This window comes from Cyprinus carpio, chromosome A1, assembly GCF_018340385.1.
Source record: "Cyprinus carpio isolate SPL01 chromosome A1, ASM1834038v1, whole genome shotgun sequence".
NCBI lineage: Eukaryota > Metazoa > Chordata > Actinopteri > Cypriniformes > Cyprinidae > Cyprinus > Cyprinus carpio.
Genome location: NC_056572.1, coordinates 23,276,295 through 23,288,902, shown reverse-complemented (window position 1 = coordinate 23,288,902; position 12,608 = coordinate 23,276,295). Strand labels below are relative to the sequence as shown.

The window sequence follows — 12,608 nt, the reverse complement described above, 5'->3', positions numbered from 1 at the left end:
AAGGCCTCCTGTAGCTAATTGATACGTTTTTGTAAGAAAAATATCCATATTCAAAATGTAATAATCACTTTAATCAAGCTTGCGCTCACTGTTGTAGATCGTTGAGATCAAAGACAATTTTTAATTTAACTCTGACTGGATTCATCTGAAATAAGAAAGTCACATACACCTAGGATGCCTCGGGGGTGAATAAAACGCAGCCTAATTTTCATTTTTGGGTGAACTAACCCTTTAAGGTACTGCCCCAGTGACCGCTTTTGAAACTTTTTTTTTTTTTTTTTGAGTAAAGAACATGACAGTATTTGGTGTTATGTGATTGTATGGTGGTTCTAGTCAAAGACTTGCTGATTAACTCGATGAAAATCACCTCAAAGGGCATCTTTTTGTGCTCCCAGATTACTGTAATAATCATTATAAGTGTGCACACTGTTTTCATTGCACCTAGCTTGACAGGAGTTCAAGTGGTTGTGTTTTAAATGCATTTTAAATGGTTATTTTCAAAGAACCTGTCTCAAGATGAGGCATTCATTAGCATTCATTTGCGCTTTCTGCATTTCCGGTATTTCTGTGTGAGTACATGCTGCTAAAGTAAATGCATGTCCTGTGTACTGGCTCTTTTATATGTGCGGAATGTTGCTGAAAACTGCCATAAAATTTAAAACAAGGTCTTATTTGACACTTTTTGTAGAGTTGTTACTTAATTTTGGATTCAGCAAAAGTCATGTGTTTACATTATCAATCATTTGAGTCACCTCAGAGTACTTGTGCACATCTCTAGCAATGGCAGTATGTATTATATGTAGTAAATGTATATACAGTATAAATATATCCTAAGTATATTTAGAACAATCTTCTAAGAAGAAAAAAATAGGATCATTCTTAAGAAATATGAAGAGAATAGTAGTAGTAGTAAGAAGAACTGTACTGATGTTTTGTGAATCCGGCACGATTCATAAACATCTATGCTATTTACTTGCTGTAATTAACATGAATTGCATAATTTCTTTAGTTAAATGGGCAGACAGCGTGTGAAAAATATACATAATGAATCATTTTGGGTGCACAAACTAGTAAAGCATACGAAAGATACCATTTATTGTTTTTATAATTTGAATAAAAATTAGTTGCTCTTTTGGATGCCTGAATTCACATTTTTCGAGCATAATAGCTTTGAAATTTATTTCAGAATTCTTTTTTTTTTTTTTTTTTTACTTCACAGCTTCATCATTTACATTTAAAGAGCATTAGGGAGGCACCCATATTGGGGCACTCACTTCAGATCACCCCCAGTGGATATTAATTCAAGTTCAGGTATATTAAGAGGATGTAAATGCATTTTACACACACTCACTGACATTACAGTTGACCCTTCAGTAGATCCAGGTCCTAATAGCACTCTGGGGAGCCATAATTCTATGCGGGCTGACCGTAATTTCCCGCTGTGGGCCGCTCTGCGTGGAGTGGATGCAGTGATAATGTTTAGACTGTCTCACTTTGGTTACGTAAGCCATTTATCCTCTCTCCTGTTTGTTTTACCTAATCTACCTTTAGCTTTTGCTGCATTCCAAGTTGTGTTACATAAAAACTCTAGACTGGAGAGGAGGCGGCTGTCGGTAAGAGCAGTCACTGTTTGCGCGATAAATGGTGATCCTCTTGAAGCTGAGCAGGACTCATTTTCTCTAGCCTTTCACTCTCTGGCTTTGGTTAGCATCCTGTACTGTGAAGTCTGATAACTTTACACCCACCTTAACTGATAGGAAACAGCTCTAAGAGTTTAAATTCAGCGTAACTATCGTTTCATGTTCTAATTCTGCCCATTGCTCTGCACAGAGGCAGGAGAAAGACTGTTGAGATTGATATGTGACAGTTCCTGTGCAGTGCATTCGAGCAGTTATATGGTTTGTTATTTTTGCATTGCCGATCCATCTGTCAGTCTTCTTTCTCAACCCTGCCAGTATCTTTCTGCAGATCTCAGCTGATGCCGCAGCACGTATGCAGCAATAAATATTCAGAATCCAAATAATACAGCGAATGCTCAAACTCTGCATTCCATTTCCCTTCCTGTAGTTTCAAAGTTGAGCTTGAACATAATGTATTTTATGCTTATTTCCATCCATGACCGGTAAGTGATCACTACCGTTTCAATTTGCAATTACTTCCTTTGTACAGAGTTTCGGTTTTGTAATTGCAGAGGGAACAATACATATTTACGTATTAGGGTGCAGTATCATAAAAAATTGCTTCCTGTTTATGTCCATGAAACTTGGTCATTAAACATACTGTATTATGTCTCTTGCACTGACATAAACTACAGATTCTGCTGAACGAATGCAATTGGGTCATTTCTACTGTGTAGTGTATTTTTAAGCAATCACGTGTATTGTACAGAATATAATTTTTACTAATTTAAAAGAAGGAAATCATGTTAGAATAATCTCTTTTATCATATTATCACAATTAAACGAACATAATTGCAATACTTTGGTTGAGTGGATGTTGCTATTTTGGTTATTTCCCTGGGGGCTTTGAATTAACTCCAAATATTAATATTCCAAGAAATATTTCTGCTTTCTTTAATCAGACATTATTTGGGGAATATTGTTTTAGTTGGTAATCAAGACTGTTCTGTGCTCTTGATATAGCTTACTATCCTGTTGGTCTTTTGTAGTATTCTAAAACAAGGCAGTTTCCAAATGATACCATCGTCCAGGAAATGACATCAATTTTAATAGGAACACAAACATCAGTAAGTACAGAATTAGCAAGAAATTTGATGAATTCTGTGATGTTTGCTCTCACTTTAGAGCATTCCATCCTGTCAATTAAAATGAAACTTTCAGAAATTATGATAATATAAAAATTTCAAAATATTGTTAAATTAACTTCAAATTAAAATGCATCCTCGTGTAAGCTAACTCTCAAACCCTCATTGACCTCTTCTATCCTGTTTAGTTCCCATTTCTGTAAATAATGGTATTTAATAAAGTGCCTGATCTTGACTAAAGTTCAACATGGCCTTTTATAGAAATTCTTTCTTATTATATTCTTTCTTTTTTCATTATTATATTCAAGTTAAAGAATTCAAAATGCATTGTATAACAGGAATGATGGGACTGTCATATTAATGATCAAAGAGGGCTTCTGCATTCTTGAGTATTTTGAGTAAACTACTTACTTACAGAGGTATTTCTGATTTTTTTTTAAATGAAATCTGAAGATTAAAAAAGCATATCTACAACTTTGAAAAAATAGGAAAGAAAAGAAAAGGGGAAAAAAAATCAACAACCCTGAAGGTATAGGAAAAAATGCTGTTTTATCTGAATGTGTGGTGAGTCCACTTTAATCAGAGTGCAATTGTACATAAAATAAATGAGAAACACAAACACCTGTAAATAGTTGCAAGTGTCCTCATTTCACCCCACACCTTCTTCTTATTACCTTCCTTATGACCTGTCTGTTTCCAGAGAAACATATCAAGCATTGCTGAGCTTGTTTATCTTATCAAGGAAAGGCCACAAATAGTGACATTAAAAAAATAAATAGAAAAACTTTTTTTTCTTTCTTTCATTAACTGGCCAATTTTGAGACTTTTTCAAAAAGTGTTGTTTCAGATTAGTGAAAAGAATATAAAAATACACATTCAAGTGTTTATTTTATTGCACTTTATCTTAAAAGGCTGATTTCTCAAAGTAGATTTATTACTAAGTCTTTTAAATTATTACTAGAAATCTTCACTTCAGTATACCAAACTTTGCAGTTTTATTCCTATCTATGTTCTGGAGGTTTTTACAGAGGGGTTTGTTCACATCTTTTATTTTCTTAAAAACATGTTTTTCTTTTTTTATTTCTGTCTGTTGACAGCATTTTCTGATTTATTTAGTGATAAAAAGAGCAAACTGCAAAAAATCTCGACTCTGCTGTTGACAAAATGATACAATCATTTTGAACCAATGATTTGTTTTGGAAATGTACGCAAATTAGTGGACATTTAATTCGATAATGCCTGATTTCAAAAATTTCGGAAACTTTGTAATACAAAAAATATCTAGTTATTATTATTATTATTTACCCCATTTACCTAGGGTGTCATGCCTTAATCATTCTATCCATGTTTTGATGTCAAAATGAGAGTAAATGTCAACAAATTTAACGTTGTATCTAACGTAAACAGTTTTATTGCATTGTCAAATTTTTATAATGAACTGTTTTTTGATAGTTATTTTGTGCATGTACAATTACTCATTGACCTCAGAAGCAAGGGTTATTCAATAACACACTGAGTAAATGGCAAAAATGGAAGTCCGAACGAGGTGAAGCAGGTTACTCATTCAATTTATTTATAAGAAAAAATATATATGCAATATCCACCAGCTAATGTTGTAGACGTCAATTAGTAATTTTCTCTCATGCGCAAAACACATCAGCAGCATTCTCGCAGTATGCCGGTCATAAGAGCGATCTGTTTCATAACAACCAACACTGACCTACTTCCTGCAAAAGCAGTCACCTTGTCAGCCCTTTGTTTTGTCTTTTTCTTTTCTACTTGGTGGCAAGGAACAAGAGAAACGGAGGGGCTTGCTGAACAGTTTAATACAGCCAGACCTCTCCACCTCATGCACAGCGAGCGATGCGGTGCCGCCGGGGCGATTAGCTCACCAGGTCCTGCCAATCGACTACCTCGCAAGAGACCCCTGCTGACCGGCTAACAAATTGAATGTGTGTTTAGACGGACGAGGGAGGATTAGATCAGCTCTCTCGACTGTGTCAGAAAGATGCGATGAAGTTACTACCCGCACCAGGCCTTGAGAGGGAACGTGCCTCTGAGACCCAGAGGCTTGTTAAGACTCAAGGATGTTGTCAGAATGCTAACCAGACAATTACCGTGCACTACTGATTAAAACGAGAGCACACTCATTATCAAAGCTGGGGTGGGGGAGGTACGTGCAAAGCCTATCTCGCCATTAAAGTATTGTTAGAATCTTACTGTTGGTTTTAAATGAGCTCTGCTATGTGTAGATTTTCCTGTCTTTCAAAGGGTGACTTTCACCTGGTCCGCAGGGCATCCTTCTAAGAGACTCTGCCCACTCAGGCTATGTCAGGTTTCACTGGGCAATTTAATCAGATTTCTGCCAACTCAGCCAGACTATTTGGAGTATGTGCTTCATTTCCAATGTTTCAATTTCATTTTTGGAGGGCACGGGATATAAAAATCTGTCTTTTTCGGTTTCCAACATTCTCTCATTTTCTGCCACTTAATGCTGTTCAGTATTTATTTCTGTACGCACTATGCTTTTTTAGTCTCCAGTAGATTAGGTAAAAATCAACTGCTTTGAAAGCAGCGTGTTATATATGAGCGTATTTGTGTAGATGTTCTATAGCCAGCTTTCTGAGCAGACCATTCTTATGATCTGGAGCAAAATGGTGAGACATACGTTATGACATATGCCTTGCCCTTTGGGTGCCCAGTAACAATGTGGGAATTATGTGATTTCTGCAGCGCTAAAATCATTGGTCTCAAACGGCCCTGCAGAGCAGGACAAACTTAGCTCAGACCTGGGGTGTTATTTATGGCCATTCTGTTATTTTTTAATAGTAGGCATATCAATTAAAATGTTTTTAATTATTTATTTGTTCTGTTTATTAAAATACTAATTATAATTGTGTGACAATTGATTCATTGTTTAATAATAATAATAATAATAATAACTGAAATACTTCTGTTTGCTCTATAAAAAACATGTGCAACCAACCTGCAGAAAAAATACTTTGAAATGTTATTGAAAATAAGATCATGTGGAATTTATCACATGACCTTTTTAGAGTTACTAAATTATTATTATTATTTATTTATTTTTTTGGACCCATGTCTTGAATAAAATAAGCAATTTGTTGATTAAAAGTTTACTTAAATTTATATTGTTCCCTGATTTTCCAGCTATATTTTAATTTTAAATGCTTTAAGTTGTTTAATTCGTACAGTAACCCTTGAACTGCCAGTGCAACACAGAACTATTTCTGACCATGTTGAGTTATGTCGTTAAGTGTGGTTTTTCACCTGCACCTGATGTCTCAAGTACAGTTTACAGGTACAATTTTATTTACTCTTGTTTCAGTGCATCTGTGAGACACACATCATCAACAGCCAAAGTGTGTCTGGTGTGTGGAGACGAAGCGTCAGGATGTCACTACGGGGTTGTTACATGTGGAAGCTGTAAAGTTTTCTTCAAAAGAGCAGTAGAAGGTAAGACTCATCTGTTTTCTCACTTTCAAGCGTGTTCTTTATGTCTTATTAATAGGATGATTCATTCCTAAAAAAGGCCAGCTTCAATTCCAGCCTGGTTTATGCATTTCATAGAGCTCTAGAGATTGTAATGATTCTGGATGGCGAGACTAAGTGTTTTGATTCAGTGGGTTCAAAATAAGAGATTAATTCAGTTTTAGATAGATTATACATGTGGATTATATAACTCTTCAATAGGACAGCTGTACATAAAAAAGTCCCATATAAAGATGTAGTAAACTAATATTTGGAGTATACCACACAAGACTTTGTAGTGCAAAAATGTCATATATTTGATAAATATATTTGATTTTAACGCTCTGAATTTAGGTAACAATGTCCTATGGGATAATTCACATCTGATAAGGGGAGTGAAATGTTGTTAATACTTTCAGGGAAGTGGAACTTTCAGTGGGGCATTTGTATTAACTTTGACACAGACATACTGCTATCACAGCTTCTTTAGAAAGGTGCAATCTGCTGATTAAGTATGCAGTGTATAACAGCCGGGGGGTGGGGTGGGGGGAGTGATCATTAGAGCCTATTCAAAGAAACACCTGTTTGTACTCTAGGAATTGTTGCTGTTGTTGTACCCTGAAGAAAACTTGTCAAAACTTTGAGCTTTTATTTATAAAGATGGAAAGCATCTGTGGTTAAATTGAAAATTACAATGGATATTCCTAATCTTAGTTTCTCATATACTGGACTAGTATGCTATACTAATAAACGGTATCTAGCAGTTAGTTTGGGCTGCATGTTGAATGAATGAATGAATGAATGGTCCATCCAAAATGTAAAATTCTGTCATCAGTTACTCATTTACCTCATAAGATGTTAATCTTCAAAACCAAAAAGAAGATGTTTTTAATAAAACCTGAGAGATTTGTGTCCTTCCATTCAAAGTCTAACAATTAAGCTGAGCTTCCATCTACCATATTTAATGTGCTCTGTCTGTTGATCAGCATTTATACATGAATAAAAGCCTGAATTAAATCTGTTCGTCACATAAAGTGATTGTGCCTCTTCAGAAGAGCTGGATTAAACCGCTTTGTTCATATGAATTACTTTTACAATGTCTTTATGAACTTATGAAGTGTCAAAGTTTTGGTTGCATGAACTTTCAATGGAAGGACATAAATCTCTCAGGGTTTATTAAAATATCTTCATTTGTGTTTCAAGGAAGAACTTTTTTATTTTTGGTTTTTTTGTTGTTGAGGGTGAGTGAATGATGACTGAATTCTCATTTTTGTGTGAACTCTTCCTTCAATAATGGAAATCTTGATTCTGATGGGTCATTTTATATTTTTTTGTATAATGACCTAGTTTCATGTTTCTTGTGACACACATTTCATGTCCATTTATTTATTATTTGTTAATCAGCAAGATAATGCACAGTCAGCCAGTCATTTTTGGAAAATAAACCATTTCAGGATTTACAGGAGCCCTGCTCCTCATGTCATTAGGGTTTATTATGTGATAATGACCAGCTGGCTGCACATTATCCTTTAACATTTACTATTAAATTAATTTAGTAATTTATAGTAACATATGAATTTATTAAATGTTTGAAAAATGTGTTCATATAAAGCATTCTCTTAGATTGTGATTGTTTTTTAGAGCCCTGAATGAGGTCACACCTCAAGGGCATTCAGAAGTGCAGCCGCTTTTCCAGCACCACAGCAGAGGTAGTGCTGTGTAAGAGTGTGCGCTCCATTACCTTACCTGACCTCAGCCTAGTTACCATCTGAGCGAGCGAGCGAGAGAGAGAGAGAGAGAGAGAGAGAGGAAAGGAGGGAGGGGACAGAGAGAGAGATTGTGAAGAGTGAGCTAAGGGAAGAGGGAGGGTGAGCAGTAAGATTGGAAAGGGATAAAATGATAGTCAGAGTGAGGGAATAGACAGAGAGAGTTCTGTTTCAAAACCTAACCTCACCGCCTGCTGCCTACATAGGCAGCTGCTTACTAGGGTAGCATCTTAACTGTTTTGGAAGCTCATATGAGACTGTTTTGGAATGCTTTATGTAGGCAACAACTCGGACAGGCAATTGTTTTCAGTGGAATTTGTCATTAGCATGTTGCTAAGCTAACAACACGATACTCCAATACAGTGTTTCCCAACACTGTTCCTTGAGGCACACCAGCAGTACAGATTTTGGATGTCTTGTCTATCTTACCAATCCATTTCAGCTTTTGCAGTCTTTACTAATGAGCTGATGAGTTGAATAAAGTCTCAACCCTGTTTCTGACGGCCTTCACAAATGTGACCCTGGACCACATAATGGTAAATTTCTCGAAATTGAGATTTATACATCATCTAAAAGCTGAATAAATACGCTTTCTGTATGGTTTGTTAGGATAGGACAATATTTGACTGAGATACAGTACAACTATTTGAAATCTGGAATCTGAGGCTGCAAAAAAAATCTAAATACTGAGAAAATCATCTTTAAAGTTGTTAAAGTTAAATATTAATAAATAATCAAAAAATAAGTTTTGATATATTTACGGTAGGAAATTTACAAAATATATTCATGGAACTTGATCTTAAATTAATATCCTAATGATTTTTGGCATAAAAGAAGAATCAATCATTTTGACCCATACAATGTTTTTTTTTGGCTATTGCTAAAAATATACCCAAGCGACTTAATACTGGTTTTGGGGTCCAGGGTCACAAATAGGTTTGGGAAACACTGCTCTAAAATGCTCAGCAATATCTATTTTAATTATACTATAAGTATTTTTAACAATGTCTCTTTAGTATTGAACAGATTTTCTCTTGCCTCATCCATCATCTTGGACAGATTTTTTTTCTCACTGAGATTGCCTTCTGCATAAATTATAAATGTGATGCTTTAAAAAGATGCAGTCACGTGAGCAAAAATGTTCAAAAATTCAGCAAAAAATAAAATTGTAAATATGACCACATTTAAAACAAGGAATCCTCTTATTTAAGATGTATACCTTTTCCAATAGCCTTACTGTTGGGAGCACGGTTTTATGATAACTTGAAATGCAGCCTCTGTAGACATTTCAGATGGTTTTGGAACAGAGCAAAAGACAGCCAGAAGACTGATATTTAAAGATGTAAGAAGGGAAGTAAAGAGGCCACTTTTTTGAATAGCATAAAGGTCTGGTATGCGCTTTCTGATATGAAAGAAAACTGCTAAACTCAGGCATAGATTTGAGTAAAATTCATGAAAGGAAAATAATGCAGTCAATACTTAACAACCTAGTTCCTGAGCTGCTTGTATAATAACTAATAGAAGCGCAAACACTTGTTTCTGTGGGAATAGTGTGAAGTGGCCATATGGTACCAGCTCATACTCAACAGACTTTTATTAGTTGCTCTACAGCTGTTCAGTCTGAGGACTAAAATATTTGTTCCTTCATTATGAGAATCTGTTGTTACATTTGGCACTAGGGATAGACCAGTTTCACTGTGGTGGTTTAGCTGTAGGGTTTGGGACCTCGGGGATGGAGAGGGACAAACGCTAAATGATAGGAATTCACATTCAAAATTTAAAGTGTTTTAGCTGTTCCTGGAGTTAGATGTCTTTATAAAGACATGTATTCACCCATTTTCAACAGTGCTGGTGCCAGAGCCAGTGCCCAATTTGTAACCAATCAGCGCATTTCCAAAAAAAAAAGGAGAAAACTCTTACCTGGCCCCTTAAAATGGCTGGAATCAGGAACCAGTAACTTATTTTTGTTGGGTTGCACAGCTTTATTATTATTATTACTAATTTTATGTCTAAATTAAAATGATTGTATTTATTTTATATATATATTTGTATATATATATATATATATATATATATATATATATATAATATATATATATATTATTATTACTAATTTTATGTCTAAATTAAAATGATTGTATTTATTTTTTTAATTAAATAGTATATTTAAATACATTTTTACATTATGTAGTTTAAATCACTTTGGAGGTTAAAATATGTTCTCAGTATGCGGGCGGGAGATATGTTTGCACTATTTCTGAAAAAGGTACATTTTGACATTGGCTATGTTTACATCCACACTTATAATGTGATTAAGGCAGTCCTGGAATTATGTCATATAGGCTTGAAACAACTTGCGGATAATTAAACGAATACAGAATTGTATGTTTTAGGTGAACTACAGTATATGGATTTAAGCATTTTTGACAAAATGAGGGAAGCCTGATGCCCTAGAACTGGCAAACATTTTGCAATTGAATGAATCTTTAAAATAAAAACAACAGCAGCAAATATGTCTATTGCATTTCAGTTTAAGAATTTGTGTTGCCAGATGTGGAAAAGTATCACAGTAAAATGGCAATTAAACAACATTTCGTATCGAATAATTAAACTAATGGCAAGCAGCATGTACACAGAATTAAAGAGGTTTGGTTATGTCATCTTAATCTGAGTAATTTCTTATTCTGATTATTGCCAGTAAACAGACTACTGGCACACATGTAAACATAGCCACTGCCATCAAAGTTTTTAAAGTTTGAGATTTACTTTCTTGGCAAACCTAGTGTAGTATGTGAGATAGTTGATCTACAGTTTTCCCATCATCAACACATTCCCTCATCACTTGTCCGTTTTCAAACTCCCAAACCACAGTCTGTATCTTGGCTGTGATTTCCATATGGATTGTGCAGAGAGATTTTTTTTTTTTTTCAGACAGCTCAGCAGATGCTTATTATTCAGAAGCCATCAGTGTCTTGGCTTGTCATCATGTATAATGATACTCCGTGTCTGTCCTGCACAACTCATCATTTACAGGCTTAAATTGAACTGGTTAGACCATTATGAAACAAATAAGTTTTCAGACGAGATTCTAAAAGTTTTCTGTGACTTGGTAAACATAATACTGATGAAAATTGCACTGATATACTGCAGAACTTTAACAGGTCTATGTTACAGTTTTTGTTTTGTATTGTGTATTTGGAACGGAAACGTGCATCAGTATTAAAGAGTGAGAAACTTTGAGGAATTTTTGTGGAAAAACAATAAAGAAAGATTCATTAAAAAGACAGAATGTAGCACCTGATAATCATAAGTACAAATTTTGAGAATATTTAATGATTTAATGATGTCATTGAGAGGGAAAAATACATTTTAATTATTTCCATTTTCCATCTTAAGAGGAAAAAAATAAAAAAAATAAAAATAAAAATCTAAAAAAAAACAATGCAATTTTGAAATAAGTTAAAAGTAAAATAATAATAAGTCACATTATAGTTATACAGTACACACCCACACAATATATATATTCCAAGAAATAAAATAACAAATGTTTTTTTTTTTTTTTTTTTGTTTGTTTGTTTTTTGATACAGAAATGGCTTCCATTATTTATAGCCATAAGGATGAATTTGAAATATGCTTTTAATGACTAAAACTGAAACTCCACAAATTCCACTTTGTCATGCTTGCAGCTGACAGGCACACATACTGAAATACACTCTGTGATTTACGCTAGTGCTCTGATTGATCAGTGATACGCAGGAGTATTAAAGGGCTGAACAACTATACGGTCAACTAAAAAACAAACCATACAAATCCCTCTTTCCTCACCTCAAACAACCCCTCTGTGTTTGCCTATGGCACCGCTTCTTTCAGTATCTGTCATCTCTTCCGCCTTCTGGGTGGTGATTTTTTTGTTTTTTGTCATTGATGAATGATGAGACATTTTTTTTTTTTAAGAATATGGTATAGGGGATCATATTATTGTGTCTTTGTTTCCAACACCAATATATTTTGGGACATGGGTCATGAGGTTATGAAAGACTTTTTTCTGGTCAGTTGGTGACAGATGTTTCTTACTGTATCAATTTAGCAGCATAATCACAATGACAAATTATATATATATATACACACACACAGATGAAGCAGTAGCTTTTCTACCTTGGACCAGATACAATTTCTATCAGGAAAGCAGTGGACTGCAAAGTGCAGGAAGTGCATGTGTGGAAATAACAAATGATGAGAGGAAACTGGAAAAAATGTATTTTCACAAATGATTACAGCTGCATTTTGGTTTGTAATTTAACTCTCATGCATCAGTTCACACAATAATCCCTCTGAAGACTGAATGTGGATGTGTTGGATGAACACAGAAAATGAGATCTGCAGTTTACATCAATTAAGAAAAAAACATTTAGCAGACATTAATCAATGTCTTACTTTAGAAATTGAAATTGGTAATGTCATTGACTGAAGGGGCGTTTACATTGTGATTAAATCACTGGAGGTTACAGATCTGGTGGTTGCTAGTAGGCCTTTCTACTAAAATGCTATATTGGGTGGCAGATCATTATCTGAACTTCCATTGGTA

At 34.6% G+C, this 12,608-nt stretch overlaps 1 protein-coding gene across 1 annotated transcript in view; it reads left to right on the top strand.

Moving 5' to 3' along the window:
- LOC109105895 (mineralocorticoid receptor) overlaps positions 1-12,608 on the top strand; it is a 66,539-nt gene that overhangs the window by 35,416 nt on the left and 18,515 nt on the right. The window contains exon 3 of the mRNA XM_042758192.1: positions 6,114-6,241. Within this exon, the coding sequence (XP_042614126.1) occupies positions 6,114-6,241 (128 nt within the window). The remainder of the gene's footprint in view (positions 1-6,113; positions 6,242-12,608) is intronic.